The sequence below is a fragment of the Cataglyphis hispanica genome, chromosome 5 (assembly GCF_021464435.1).
Source record: "Cataglyphis hispanica isolate Lineage 1 chromosome 5, ULB_Chis1_1.0, whole genome shotgun sequence".
Classification (NCBI taxonomy): domain Eukaryota; kingdom Metazoa; phylum Arthropoda; class Insecta; order Hymenoptera; family Formicidae; genus Cataglyphis; species Cataglyphis hispanica.
Window position 1 is genome coordinate 8,478,762 of NC_065958.1, and position 15,879 is coordinate 8,494,640.

The 15,879-nt window shown below is 30.6% G+C and overlaps 2 protein-coding genes across 3 annotated transcripts; both read right to left on the minus strand.

Annotated features, from left to right (window-relative positions):
• Positions 1-146: 146 nt before the first annotated feature.
• LOC126849925 (metalloendopeptidase OMA1, mitochondrial-like) lies at positions 147-2,252 on the minus strand. Its single transcript, XM_050592339.1, has 8 exons — positions 2,178-2,252; positions 1,665-2,019; positions 1,443-1,582; positions 1,164-1,337; positions 979-1,086; positions 701-901; positions 452-628; positions 147-316 (listed from the first exon to the last, which is right to left on the minus strand). Exons 1-8 carry the CDS (start codon positions 2,205-2,207, stop codon positions 218-220), a joined length of 1,284 nt encoding a protein of 427 aa, XP_050448296.1. The 5' UTR covers positions 2,208-2,252; the 3' UTR covers positions 147-217.
• A 626-nt stretch (positions 2,253-2,878) lies between these two features.
• On the minus strand, positions 2,879-14,663 carry LOC126849924 (ankyrin repeat domain-containing protein 12). Of its 2 annotated transcripts, XM_050592337.1 has the most exons (8): positions 14,015-14,663; positions 11,764-12,042; positions 7,884-8,011; positions 6,801-7,307; positions 6,188-6,705; positions 5,212-5,752; positions 4,324-4,776; positions 2,879-4,180 (listed from the first exon to the last, which is right to left on the minus strand). In XM_050592337.1, the coding sequence occupies exons 1-8, from the start codon at positions 14,118-14,120 to the stop codon at positions 3,998-4,000; spliced, it is 2,715 nt and encodes a 904-aa protein (XP_050448294.1). In that variant the 5' UTR covers positions 14,121-14,663; the 3' UTR covers positions 2,879-3,997. The 2 variants fall into 2 exon arrangements, with proteins under 2 accessions (XP_050448294.1, XP_050448295.1); XM_050592338.1 differs by lacking the exons at positions 11,764-12,042; positions 14,015-14,663 and adding an exon at positions 8,975-9,279.
• Positions 14,664-15,879: the final 1,216 nt, after the last annotated feature.

The following is a 15,879-nucleotide window of genomic DNA, read 5'->3' on the forward strand; positions in this document are numbered from 1 at the left end:
ATATATATGAATATGTATATATGTATACTGTATTGTATATATAAACATAAACTATATTTTTTCATTGTATTGAAAAAAATAAATAGGTTACTATTATTCATAAGTATTATTATTCATCATTTACTTGATTCATAGCTTAAAAATAGTTAACTTTTAGAAAAACTTTATTTGTTGAATAGGCACGTTAACTTGATAAAAATATTTCATTTTTGAATCCTTATGCAATGATTCCTTTCTGTCTAAAGTAAATTTCCTGTTCCTTTGCTGATCGTTCGTAGAACTTGTTTCTTGGATCTACTGCAGGTAATTCTGGACACTGCAAATCAAAATAAAAAATTTTTATATGTACTAAATTAATAAAATGTAATATAATTTGTTGCAGATAGTTTATAAAGTACAATAATGATAGTGTTAATATGCATATAAGTTAAATATAAGTTAAATAACATACTCCTGAATTCTTTCGTAATTCTATTGCTTGTGTCATTTTTTTATTCAACTTCTTCTCTCTGTCTCCATGACTAGGATGTGATGATATCCATGGTAGTTCTGCAGGCAAGAGATGCATTTCCGTAAGCGTCCTCATTGTAGCCCAAAATACAACTGCTTCACGAATATCAATACAAGCCTGTCAAGAATAGATGTATTTATTAGTTATGAATAATAATTAAACTATTATACTATTAATGTAACATTATACCTTTGCAGCTAATCTAAGTCCTACTTCATCAGCTTCATTCTCCAAGACTCTACTATATGGCAGTTTGTACATAATATTCACCATTCGTTCTCCTATCATGTGAATTATAGCAGCTGTTATATCAGGAAATAAAGCCCAAACTAATAATATAGGTATTGCTATCAAAAAGTCCCACAATAATTGATCAGACAATGCTTCAAGCTGTTCAGAAATCAGCAATTATAATTTCATTACATGAAAAATATAATTAATATTCGAAATTTTATAATATTACTTACTGAATGTGAGAGCAATGAATGAGCCATTTCATGAGCTAAAACAATACCTAATTGATCATCATTTTCAATTATTTTTAAGATATCTAAAGATATGAATATATTTCCACCCTAGAAAAACAAAAAGGACAAAAATAGTATTTGGAAATGTTATCGAATATATTACTATATAATATTAATATATTTACTGGCAAGATATATGAACTTGATAATGGCATATCGATAACTGATAAAGTCCATTTTGTATCTCTTATTGACTTTAAATCTTCATTAGCTATCAAAATTTTTTCAATCACTCTTAAGAGTCTCTTGTAAGCTGGATGAGTCTTAGATACTAAATCTTTTTTATGAGCTTCTAAATGCTGAAAAAAGTTTACGTGATATAATATAAACTTGAGAAAGATTTTCAAAAATAACATCTCTGAATCTATAAAATACTTTTTTAAAAATATATTGTTTATACTTACAACTTCAAGAACCATCTCCCCTAATTGTTTCTCCTGTTCCTTGTTAAAGACTATAAATCTCGAACGGTTTGTCAATGGATTAGTTTCGAGATGTGTTACATAGTAAATAAGTAATATAAGACTATAAAGTCCAAAGCAACCTTGTAAACAATTTCAAATAATGAATATATAACGAACAAAATTGTTACAATAAAATTATTTAGCATTTGTATGTTAACTCACCTAAAATTATATTACTCCTATCTTTGGCCCATTGTTTGTATTCCTCCTTTTCTTTTTCGGACTTGCGTGCCCACCATTTTTTTATTGTACGGCCCATCAGGAATGCACCAATGCGTAAAACAGGACGTAAAAACATTGCCACAAACGGTGGAATATGTAAGCTTTGTGTAGTGCGAAAGTAGCATTTTTGCAATGTTACACATTGTAATTTTCTGCGGTCAACTATATTTTGACTAAGAAGTTTTTTACGTTGCCAGGAATAGCAGTGATCTTTTATGGGACGAACAACGAAATGGTTTATTGTACTTCGCTGAATGTTTCTCTGACATAAATTCCTTGATATGAACAACATAATCTATAAAGGTCGAAATAGATGTTTGAATCCAATTTTTTTGTTTAATGGCCTTGATCATTGATTTTTATTATTTATAAAGCATTTCATTTATATAATATGTAATACTTATATGTAATATTTATTTTATATATAAAATGTAATAACATGTAAATATTTACATAATCACATTGAACATGAACGCAATGCATACTAAAAGAAGAATTTCCATATAATTATTTCTCATATAACCATAGAAAAAATAATTTGAAAGATATGTCTAAATCTGTTTCTCGCGTATAGTAACTTTTGATTAACCAATCAAATAAAGCAATGAAATATTTCTTTATTCTGATTGGTCAATCAAATCAACACTAATCTAGCTGGTAAAATTTTCGAAGGCAATGTAATCTATTCAATGTTCGTTGTCCGTGACTGTTAGATGTTTAGATTTTATAGAAGCGCGAATATTTAATTTTTATAAATTAAATTAGTGGAATAAATAGCGTGTGAAATTATAACAAGTACTACTTTGCCAGGAAAAGTAATTATCGTATCGATGTATCTTCTTTGTTGCAAGAAAACAATTTCGATTGCTGATTAATCGTGTATACTTTTACACATACATCAAATAATGAGCAAAGCTGAAGATAAAAAGAAAGCCTACCGTATATAAAAATGCACGCATTACACTGGTTTTTTATAAAGCAATAATTGAGAAACCATGTTGTCAGGCGCCTGTATTTTATCTATTATACATGTTTGATTATATATTGTTCGTTCTATGTTCATTTATTAATATTTACCATAAATCAATATTAAGATACATTTTTTTAACTATAATTCGTATATATATGCATAAATGAGCATTTGCTAGACTTGCTTTCTGCTATAAGGCTTAAAAGCATTTTTTAATTGACTCTTATATTTAGCTTCTAATAACTACATCTGTGTACAGTATATATTGTTTTCTGTCAAGCGATTAATATAACATTATGGCAATTTTTCAATGATTTGTATTTAGTTAGTTGCACTTTATTACACATCTAATAACATTTATTATTTTTATATTTTGCTTCAAAAGAATTAGATTTTCTCTCTCATTTTTTTAAAACTTTTTGGAAATATTTTTTTAAAAAAATGTGATATAAAACTGAAATTTGTAATTTAACTCTTGAACATTTATAATAAATAAAATACAGATTTTCTGGCCAAGTGCATTTTAATCTACGGCCAGCTACAAGTTGTTTATCAAGTGATGAGTTATTTTGACCTTTTTTAAAAAAAAATCTATGCACATTGCATACTAAACTGATTACACAAATATCAATTATCATACAATTCTCTCTTTTAGTGGTAAAATCAAAATAATGAATTTATTTACAGTTTACGGCTTGTATAATCTCAGACTTTCAGTCTTCATAGTTCTTAAAAGCATGTAGCAAAGCTGCATTGTCAAAGATAATATAAATGATCACTATAAATTTATAAATATTTTGACTATTCTTAATTTAATGAAAATTCAAGGCACATGAATATTTATTTCATATAAGTGAATTGATATTATTTTATTTTGTTTCAACTATATAAAATGAAAGAGTATTTTCCTAACTTTTTGGCATAGTGTAATCTAATCTCACTGATATTGTCAAAAGTTGTTAAAGAATTGCAAATATAAAGCTATATGCGGTCTATTTAATAAAATTTTCAATAATTCTAATTTTAATCTCAAAATCGTCTTTTTCGTTTAAAAATTAAAATCTGGATTTGACAATAGTGCAATGATCTAATAATTTATCGATTTTTTTTGCAGAAATATTTTTCAATCACAATATTGTAGCATTACAATATGTGTTCGCATTTTGTTGTGTCACTATAAAATTTGTTTATAGTGCATACATTGATAGAGAGATCACAGATTAAAACCATCATCTTCGAAGTTGTTTCAAAGACATGAAAAATGTTGAATATACCAGTTCAAATTATGTATGGATAATGTACATTAATTTGTTGGTAACAAATCGAAGTCGTCTGAAACATGTACCATTGGAACATGAACATCTTCAATCTGAGGAGTCATTTTGGATTCACAGAGCCCCACTTCTTTCAATTTCCATTCCCAATGCATTTGTTGAACAGCGTGCAATGACTCTGCTTCGTTGTGATGCCTCAGCAGCATGCCTTCCTAAAATTAACACACACAAATAGAAATAAAAATAAAAATAAAGTACACTAGAGTTTGCTTCGTTTCCGTTTTGAGATAGATTTCAGTATATAATTTCAATATAATTTCTATAAAATATTCTATCCGGTCATTCAATTCTTTACCTTAATTTTTTCCCATTTATCATCCACATCTTGAAGCCAACTTAAGAACAATCTACCATTATATCTACTTCTTGCATTTCTATCTTTTTCTTCTTGTTCGGGAGTAATAACGTTATAAACCTCTTCGTCTTTAAGAATTGTACAAACAGAAAAGGGAAGAGACTGATTAGCGAGTGCTCTAGCCGCTCTACCGTGAACTCTAAGGATTTCCTGCTCCACCGACAGAACTAATTTCTCTTTTTCAACCACATGTTGCATTCTTAGACGATATCGCTCTTTTTCTTGTTCAACATATAAATCCTTCATAGCTCCATGCAAACCAGCTGGTGGATTAACATTTGGCTCTTTTGCATTACTAGCTAATACATATGTACAGCGATTCATCAAATAATCCTTAAAACCTTGAGGAGGTTTTGGTTGAACAGGAAATAAGCTTTTTCGTCTTCTTTCAATCTGTAAAAGATATAAAAAAATTATGTATTAAATTTTATATTTTTTATATATAGGATTCTTTATTTCTTTTTCCTTTCGTTTGATATATATATATATATATGGAATGAAAATGTACATGTTATCAAATGAAAAAATGAGTGAAAGACAAATTATAATATTATGCACATAACTTCTGTATGCACAGTCAAATGCATTATAAAGTGTAGAAGTATGAGAGTGATAAAAAGTAATGAAAAGAAAAAAAAATTTAATTTACGGAAATTTAGCTAGTCAAGAACAAGAAATGGGGATATATAAAGAATAGACAAGTTTAACTGTTTTTTTTTTAAAGCCAATTTAAAAATAATTACGGATAAAAAAAAAACATAAAAAGGCTTAGAAATATTGAATTAGCTCGATAAAAGTTTAGCATTAAAAATTTAAGTGATCTTTTACCTGTTTTCTAATATTAAGAAATAATTGATAACAATTAGTGATTGGTTGATCATGTGGATGAATTTCTGGTCCAGTATTAATTGCTTCAGCCGCTTCGCTAGCAGCAGCTGTAGCTGCAGCTTGTTGTGCTTCTTTGTTAGGTTTCATTTTTCTCTTCCTAGGATGAAGTTCTACAGGTGGTGCCGGCGTACTAGCGTTAGACATCGTAGACGAAGTAGTTACTGAAATGCTCTCCAAATTTTCTGTACCATTATCTTTCTGATTTTTCCCGGGACCATCCATATTTTTATCCAACTTTTCCACAGTTATATTAGACTTCGAGACAGTTCCTGTACTTGTCGATTCCGACGAAGTAGCCTTATTAACATCGGATCCAATCATTTCAGGTGTTGGCGAGTGATGTCTTTGTTGCGGTGAAGAGTTATTCGAACGATCTATGGAAGCATTAATTGGTAATGGCGACGAATTGGAATAATTCCCATTACCTGACGAAGAAGTAGTTTCTTTCGATGCTGTGGAGCCATTACTACCATTTCCTGTTCTGTAATAATATAATTGTGAAAATTATAACCGTCTATAAATAAATAATCATTTACAATTATAATTTACTATTTCATCTATTGATTATATATACATTTATATATTTCTGTTCCAGAATATAATCTGATATATAATATATATTAAAGTTGCATATATAATATATATCAAAGTTGCATAAGTAAAAAAGTATATTACTTTATATTCAGAAAAATATAAAATTTTATAGTACAAATTTATAAATAATTTTATAAACAAATTATAAATATATTTATAAATTATAAGTATATTTGAAAATTGCAATAAAGTATTTTATATTTTGCAATTAAAAAAATAGTCTATTGCTATGATATATATATATATATATAAAAGTGATAATTTCAAAAGACTCTTTCTCTATATTTGAGGAATTAGAATAGCAATACAGTTCTTTTATTACCTGTGTGAACTTCTCAATACTCTTTGATGATGTGTTGATCTTTCTTCTCCATGTAAAGTTGCAGCAAAGTCCTTCTTATCTTCCCCTTTTGTATTAGTACTACTTTCTGTAGGACTAGTTGTACCACTAGCCGATTGATTTTGATCTTTTTCAGTTGAATCATTGCTGTTCGAACTAGGAACTACATAGGGTAATTGATGACTTCTGTTTGCAATATTTTTACCATTTCTATTGCCTTGCTCTTGTTCTGAAGTCGTACTTTGTGGAATAACTATTTTTAGAGGCGGTACTTTAGGAGCAATGTTAGAATCGGAACACTTTGATCGATCCTCTTCGCCATCAGATTCAAGCGCTGGGATACCAGTTTTTACATTTGTTGAACTAGAAGTATTCGAAGGTTTTGGGCTACTGGCCATTGAGGAACTATTAGGACTCTTTCTGTCTGCATTGATAGAACTCGTATTTTGATTTCCTTTACCGGACGTCACTCCAGATCCTTGTTTACCTGATTTAATACACTACGCAAGCAATTATGTATATTGTAATTATATAATTATTATAAGATATATGTATATCGCCATAGAAAGAAAATATGCTATCGAATAACTTTTACCTTTTCTCCACCACCAACAGCATTCCTATTGATATTTTGCCTTCCCACTGTGTTATTCTTTGCAGTCTCTTTCGCATTCTCGGAATCTTTTCGTTTCTTCCGACGATTTTCCTCATCCTGCTCCTCCGCGTTGTCGCCTTCAAAGGTACGCTTTGATGATGGCGACATCGAAGCGGTTGAAACTTCATCGGAAGTTAATGGCGTCGTTATTGTTTCATTTACAGATATCGACAAACCATTGGCAGTGGATGCATTATTATCACCACTGTGATTATTTTGGCCATTCGAAGATTTATTGACACCATCCTTATCTTTGTCCGGATTAGGATTCGGAGATGAGCTTGCGCCTCTTACCGGTGTCGGTTCTTTCGAGCTCTTAAACTCGTATATATCACCGCTATCGGTAGATGATGCATTGCCAGATGTGCTAGTACCCGAAATTGCATTTCCGCTTGCTGACGAAGTATTAGCTGATGTCTTCGACGAAGTCTCCATGGAGCTTTGACCCTGCGTTATTTATCAATAAATTTTTGTATTAAAAATAGAACATTTAGAAATTAATATGCACGAGCAAATCAAATTTCAAAAGTTCTTATTAAATTATTAATTAAATATTAAGTACTTATCAAAGATAAAACATAAAAGCATGGAGAGAGAGAGGGGAGAGAAAAAAGGAGGGAGCTTTATATTCTTCCTATTTTACAAATTTTTAATTATAAAAATTATAATTTTATGAAATTAATAATATTTCATATATAGCATTGAAAAAATTCAAAAAAATCAAAAAATTTTTGCGATTTCTAATGGTGCGCTTATAACTATATAATAATTAATACTTTTAAACAGCTCTTCTAATTATTTAACAATTAAAACTAATAAAAATTTCAGACAATATTTTAATAACATCTCTTTATATATTGTACTTACTTATGTAAAAAAAATTATGTCAACATATGCGCTGATTAAAGGCAGCAATAAACGATTAATATGAATATTGCAAGATTGCATTATTTGTCTTGAAATTGATTTTTTTACATTATTCATCGCAATAGAATCAACTTATACAAACGTCAGTGTATATACCTGTGTACTCATGCTGCCCTGGCGGGAATTTGATGTTCCTTTCTTTTCATCCCTTGCTCCTCGCACCTGGTTAAGTCGAAGCGTCACCCTCGGCGAGCTTCCAGACTGCCCAGTTCCCGATCTATCGACTGCAGGAAGAATAAATTTTTGTTAGTTGTCTTTATTTTTCGTAGACATAGACTGTGAAAAATGAACATTACATTTAATTAGAGACTGATTAGAAAATATAAACTTGCATGTACAGAATTTCGATTAACTTTTTTTTACGTTAAAAAACAGGTCAATTCCTCACTGATTTTTGGAACTATTTTTCAAATCTCTGCTGTTTTGTAAGAAATTATTTTTTTTTTAATCCGTACATGCAATAAAAACTATTGTCTCGCATTTTAAGAAAATACTTTCTTTTTGTTTCATAGCTTTCGTTGATCCGCTACGCATACACCCGTGAACAGTCATTTATAAACCATCAATCAGCGAAATAATAAAGTGTACTATAATAAGAATCAAAGTAAAATACTAAGATATAAATATCACTTCATAAAGCCACACACACACACGCGCGCGCACGCTGTTTTCTCTTACAATATTAACAGCATAAGAATATAATAAAAGATTAGCATTTACGCTAGAGCTATTAGATATATCGTAGAAATATATTCGCGGATAAGTTTCTTTCGTATGCTAAAGACATCAAATTGAACTGTATTTAATCTATAAGTGTACAATTAATTCCTGGAATAGTTCCAAGTTTATTTCCAATAATCATAAAAAAATATTACAATCACGTCATGTTCTAACTGTTATGACTAGATATAGAAATAATCTGAATATTTTATTTTTACTTTGACACAAAATGTAAAATATGTATATATATAAAACAGAAAATATAAAAAATAAAATAAATGATGTGAAACAATAAAACACGATTTTGATTTTTTTAAAAGAATTTTGGATATTCGATAATTTATACATAATTAATGTATTATAAGAGTACACACACTTATAATACATTAATTAGAGCAAATGAATTATATATTATATATATTTATTCTAATACATTAATTATACATGTCTATAGTCGTAGAACTTACTAAGATTGCACTCTTAATCGTTGGTTAATATTGTAAATCCTGTCTGCGCTGTCTGGATCGTATAATGTCATTATCTTGCATGATTTTTGTGCGATTTGAACTTTAATTCATTTTTTGCATAATTGCTCGTCCACATTCAATAATGGAAATAACTCCAAGTCGCGTAATATTGCACTGTGCATCGAAAACATACGTAAATAACTAACAATAAGCGTCAAAAAATTGATCAATATCACATATAATCGCCTATCGACGAATTAATATTCGATTGCGGATTCCGTAACAGACGCTCGGTGATAGTTAGGTGTTAAACATGTACGCTTGCCATTTCAAGATGTATTGTTTCACTGTCGTTGAGTTTAGACCTCTTCTGAAGATACGATCGCCCTACTGGTGTCGATGGACGCAGCCAAACGGGTCCCATGTACTTGCCAGTCAGCATTCCCCTCCCTGATTCTTCCTCCTCTACTCATTCTTTCTCCTTCGTTGATTTGCCTTCCCTCTCTTCTTATCCGATGCCACTCTTCTTCTTGCATGCTATTTGCATCTTTGTATTATCTCATTCCTTCTCGTCCTCGGCAACTAAAGCTAGAAAGTAGAGATTTCTCCGAAGTTTACCTTCAATTCAAATATCGAGGCTAACGCGACGGCGATACTATAAAATAATTAAGTTTAATTGTAAGATATACGCCAAATCATATGGTCCATTTATTGTTAAGAATAACTGTGCTTGAGTGATTATATCGCTCCGTCTTTGTTAATAGGCTTAATCGATACCTCAATATTAGACCTCAATTACATAAGTATTTATTATTACTTTGTGTATATTGAAAGCAGAGACATATTAAAGTCTGTTAAAATTTTCATGTAAAATATAACATACTGGAAGAGAGAGGAAAACCATCATAAAAATAGTCAGTCTTTAATGGATGGCACTCTCTTTGTCTCTTTAATGTGTTCTGTCTCTTTAGAAACATTTTATTTCGCTTTCTATTTCTCCAATAAAATAAAAACAGCATTGTCTCTTAGCAACAATCTTTCTCAGCTCGAGGTCATCGAGCAAAATCTTCATTCATATGCTTTCCAATATGATACATGTATAGTGTAATATTTTTAAAATATCATCGCTCGTTTCTATATCGTGTTTTATTATCGATTCGCGTGATAATATTATCGTCGTCGTCGTTTGCTCTTAGCAAAACGTCGAGTTTTTTTCCAGATTCACTTTTATGCCGCTACTCAGCACTATTGCGCGTTTGTCATGCCATGCAAACGCACATACGTAAACATATCCGTACTCACATTTGCATTTGCACCCGAATTACGCAATCTCATCCATATCCGCACTTATATTTCGCATTGGCGTATTCGCATTTCATATTTATTTTATTTTTATTATATTTTTAAAGAAGAGCAGCAATGTATTATAATCTCTACTATTCTTCGTTTAATAAAATCTAGTTTCATAAATTATCTTAGCAGAAAAGAAATAATCATGTCCAACACAGGATTCTATTATAAAGATGTCCGCTATTTTAAATACAAAGAAATTCTCTTCTGCAGTCGTAAAAATCAGGGTCCATAAAAACCCCAAAATCCATATCACATTCAACATTTTCAAAATATTCCAACATCTATCCTTCGGGATATCCTTTTCGAAGTCTTCTCTAATTTCCTTTCTTAAAATTAAGACATAAAATCTAAACACATATTTAGAAAAGTTTTGTGCGCCGCTTTACTTAAATGCATCGTAAAATATACTACTATATAATATAGAAGTAACATCTGTTACATGATAATATAACAAATGTTACAATCAATTTATATCGTGGTAATGTGACTTTTCTTTATAAACTCACAAAAATGCTTAGCAATATATCAATAAGTTTAATGATTTTGCAGAAGATTCCGGTATGCTAATAAGTTTATTCTATAAGAGACCAAACCATATTCTATTGTACAATATAGAGACGCAATTGCGCGTTAAAATTTTTTCATTTTTATCCACAATAATCATTTATCTCTGTAAAGACTTGTATAGTGTGTGTTCATATAGTATATGTCAAGTCATTGTTTGGTAGTCAACGTCTTTATTGTGAAGATTGAATTAAAATATTGTCATTGCTATTCTCTGTGGTCTTACATAGATCAAGTATTATAAGAATATATTTAATATATTTAATGTCGAAACATTTCTTAAATAGGAAATTATATTCTGTAAATTGATGTGATTTTAACATGTTTGTTCATGTTACATAAAATAATTTAATATTGGTTATAAAATTCACAATAGACAACTCTAATGCAAATAAATTCCACAGATTTACCGCATTGAATTAAGATGCAGGCCAATAAAGCATTAAAACTGAGATGTTAAAAAATAATGTGAAGATTATTATTTATTTATTACAAAAATGTTACTTTTCCTTATTATTTAATTATCTCTCTTACTGTTAGTTATCATATGTAATTAGCCTATCCTAGTTCTAATATTGTAAATATTATAGATACTTTTGATTTTGCCAATTTTATCCCTTTATTTGTATAAATTTATTTTGTATTCATAATAAGATTATACAGCATTTATCATGAATTATATTTTCATGAAAATATAAAAGATGGGAAAGAGAGCTCCAAGTTGCAAAAAGTTTGCATTAATTGTTATTTGTATATTTTATTCCTTTCATTTTGTTGCTTTTATATGTAAAGATTTCATTTTTCATGCAGACAATAAAAATAAAGCAAAAAAATTTCGTTTTTGAGAAAAAAAAAAAAAAAACATTTTGTACCTTTATTTTGTGGTGGTGTCCTCCGCATCTCACAGGAGGCTCCACTGTCCTCAGCAACGTGCGATGCAGCGGCTGCGGTATTTCCGGCTGCGCGTTGCTGCTGTTGCTGTTGATACTGCGTATGGTATTGGTAGAGCGGTTGCTGCTGCAATTGCTGCTCTTCTTGTTCGCTCGACGGCGCTGCTGCTGCTGTTGTTGTTGTTACTGTTGTCGTCTCAGAAGGAGAGCACGGTTTGTCGAGAGTAGTCGTTGTACTCTTGTCAGGTAAACCAGCAGTGCCTGTAACGTCTGTTCTTATGAATGAATTCAAAAAAGAGTCCAAGTTTCTTCGGGGAGGGGGTTTCTCCCACAGAATAGCCAAGCGTCGTTGACAATATGAGCGATATGGCGGATCTATCGGATACTCTTAACGTGGCACAATGGCGCAACAGCGCTAAGGTTAGAACACCGTCTCTCGTTAACCGATTAGTAGTTTAACGATATGGGCGCAATATCTCGAACAAATGTCAATTTTGAGAATTTCTACAATTCGATATAATTCTCCTCAATAATTCGATGAAGTTCTTAGTATGAATCCATAGCTCCGACAAAGATAAAATCACTTTGTGCTATCATCGCATTCGTTATAATCCTATCGAAGGAGTTGCACGGTTCCATGAGTGCTCTAATCTTTTATTTTCTGCATGATTCTACGGCTAATCAATTGACGATTTAATTGGCAGAAGTTGATTGCGCACATGAACGTGAAAATATATTGCTACAATCAACGATTGTTTTAACGTGTAATTGGATGGATCTTCGTCGTTATTCTCATGTGCAATATTGATATCAAAATTCGGCCAGTGTTGTGGCTCTTCGTTTTCGCGCATTCGATCGATGTCGCAATCACTCTTCCCCTCCCCTACCCCTTCCCCCGCTTTGCTAGTGGCCGTATGTCATCGAGGATACGACAAATTGAACTTTCCTTTTAATTTTCACTGAAACTAATGAGAAAATCGCCATGCGGGACAAATTCAACACGAGTTAAAGCATGTACGGCGACATCTAACGATTTGCCGGAGTAAGTCTGTACATAAATGGTTTGCCCGACATGCACGCGAACGCGGCCTCTCGTGAACTGATGGCCATGTTGTTCAGCGCATGATGACGCTTGATTCGGGCCGGGGGCCGGGGTTGGGGCAGACACTGCCTTTCTTTCTCTACTTCTCCCCACCACCCATATACCATGATGCGCACTATTCACACGCGCACTGAGTCGAGACTGTTTCTACAACGAAAAAGTGCATTGTCTAATTTTAATTGATCTTATTTTGTTATTGTAGAACTATGCAAAAAGTATCGATATGTATTCGATATTCGAAATTGATATGTAAAATCGATTAAAATAATTGTAATATATATTGAAAATTGATAGAAATTGATATACGAATGAGTTGAATTGGAATAACAGTGATATGAGAATATAATATGACAACTAATTTTAAAACCAATATCATTATTTGATTCGTAATGTATATTTGAAAAATATCAAAATTGAAATCTATGTACATAGTCTATGTTATATTGAAAAAATAAACTTCTCCGTACTATTATCAGAATATTTCAATACTTTGTAATATTCTAATAATATGCTGTGAACAACTCTCATCGAGTCCATCCACTTTTAAAAAATATTAAATTAAAATATATTAAATCGATACTCGCAAGTATTGTTGCCTGTCTTGTCCGTGATTGGTTATCTCGACGCTGCGCTGTATATATATATATATATATATATATATATATATATATATATATATATATATATAAAGCCTGTCATGACTTAACAATACATTTAACAATTTAAATCAATTCAAATATTAAGTGTGTGTATGTAATTTTAATTTAATTGGTTTAATTTTGAAAAAAAAACAAAAAAAACGAAGAACTAAAGTTAATATGTATTATACACATTCATACAAATAGATGGCGCATGCGTAGAACGCGTTTGTTCTACATTAATGTTCTAGTAAAATAAAATTACATACCAGATGAGTTATTTACTATAAACAAGATTATTTTAAATGCTCTAGATAACATATTATTATCAGGTCTTATTTAAAAAAAATACGCAAACTTTAAAAATATTTTACTGTAAAATTGACACACAAAGTGACTGAACATTCTTTCCCTGGACTCTTCGTATGTCGATCGCGCGATGTCAGCATTTATTTTCTTTCTTTCTTTCTCACTTTATTTATCTATTTCTTACCTGACACCATTTCCTGAGATGTCATTTGTAAAAGTAACGCGAGCTGTTGCCGCTCGGACATCCGCGCTGGGTAACCGCGGAAACGACTGTTACCGCCTGCGGGCATTCCGTCCTCATAATTCACATAACACGCAGCACGAAGAACGCGGACGTAAAACGTGAAGAACGTAGCAACGATTGCCTCGTATACGCTGCGGAATCCGCCAAAGAGCAAAGATAACCTTAAAAGTGCGCGGTCGGTTCACGATATTTTGACCTACTGAGTTCGCACGAATACGCACAGGATCATCACAACAACAACGGCACAGCAGCTACGACGAGTTCAATGATAACGACGTAGTCGCGAATGCCGTAGCAATTGTAGCCGTTCATCGTGCACAACGTACACAAGATAAGATCACTCGCGTAATGCGTGCTTCCGTAACTGTCATTTCTCGGCCTGACGAGTTGATTTCGCGATGCGACATGTGCGCGGGCTCTTGGCTTTGAAAACGAGATTCGCAACACTGATTCTAGGACACGCTGCACAATATGATGCAACATACGTATATTATATATTTTGGTTCTTTGCGTTGGCACATCTGTGTCGCGTCGCAGGAAAATTCATCATCGCGGGACATTCAAATTGTCATTGCAGAGATATGATTTGTATATATATATATATATATATATATATATATATATATATATATATATATATATATTTTCACTGTTTTGATTTTATAATGCATACATATTCGAGTCTATATGCAGCTCACATCCAGCCTATATGCAGATTTTTATTAATATTTTTATATGTATAACTAAATAAATATATTATTATGACATAATAAATATATTATGTCAGAATTAATGTTGTATAACTTGTTTATTTGCATTATTGTAAATTAAATAAATTCAATTCAGTATAAATACAGTATTTAAATTGTGTAGATATTTATTGTACATATATTTGCTTGTTACATGAGCTTACGTGGTATAAAAAAAATTTCTAATTTGGAAATAGTATTTACATATAAAATAATTTATTAGTAAGAACCAAAATTATTTATTGTTTATTTCCTCTTAAATCATTTTAAAACATTAGTAACAGTATTAAATGTACATATATAACAAAACATTATTTTATTTATTATTTCAAGATATCAACAAATGTGAAGTACCAATTCTAATAGATAACATTTTACATATCATTTATAATTACTATAAAAAATAATTATTAGTCCAGAGTTTTACATGTGTGAGGATTTATTTCGCATAAAGAGCATTGTGAGATAAGTTAACAATTAACTCATCTATAGACACGATATATATGTATATATATGTGTATGTGTGTGTATGTGTATGTATGTGTACATATGTATTGTTAATATGATAATATAATTTTAGAAGTTTATAGTAATTAAATGATTATATTATACGAGGAACACAGAAGAAAGATTAGTCCAATATCTACTTTCGCCTAAACAGAAAAAAATACAGATGATGTTCGAAGTGATATCCAAAAAGATGCTTAAACATTATTTTTTACATAGTATACTCATACGACAAGCATAGCTATATATAATTATATGAATTACAGTGAGATTTCATTATAACGCATATCAATAAAATGTTATTTTCAATGTAATAAAATTCAATTGAATCCCAATTAAGTTTCTATATAATAAATTAATAATTCAATATAACGAAATTTTTATTTTACAAGTTCAATATGGATCTTATTACATTTCGTTATTCTTTTACAATTCTCTGGAAATCACAATTTTGAAAATTGTATACCATACATAGTATCTGAAAATCGGAAGAGGAAAATATGTTTTTTAGAAGATCTTTCATTTATCTATTCATTTTTGTCAAAAAAC

Coding starts and splice junctions, on each gene's coding strand:
- LOC126849925 (XM_050592339.1), bottom strand. CDS start 2,207: ATGCATTGCGTTCATGTTCAATGTGATTAT. Junction 1,338..1,442: donor GGGAGATGGTTCTTGAAGTT/GTAAGTATAAAC, acceptor AACTTTTTTCAG/CATTTAGAAGCTCATAAAAA. Junction 902..978: donor ATTCATTGCTCTCACATTCA/GTAAGTAATATT, acceptor ATTTCTGAACAG/CTTGAAGCATTGTCTGATCA.
- LOC126849924 (XM_050592337.1), bottom strand. CDS start 14,120: ATGCCCGCAGGCGGTAACAGTCGTTTCCGCGGTTACCCAGCGCGGATG. Junction 5,753..6,187: donor GTATTGAGAAGTTCACACAG/GTAATAAAAGAA, acceptor ATATTATTACAG/AACAGGAAATGGTAGTAATG. Junction 4,777..5,211: donor TTCTTAATATTAGAAAACAG/GTAAAAGATCAC, acceptor TATCTTTTACAG/ATTGAAAGAAGACGAAAAAG.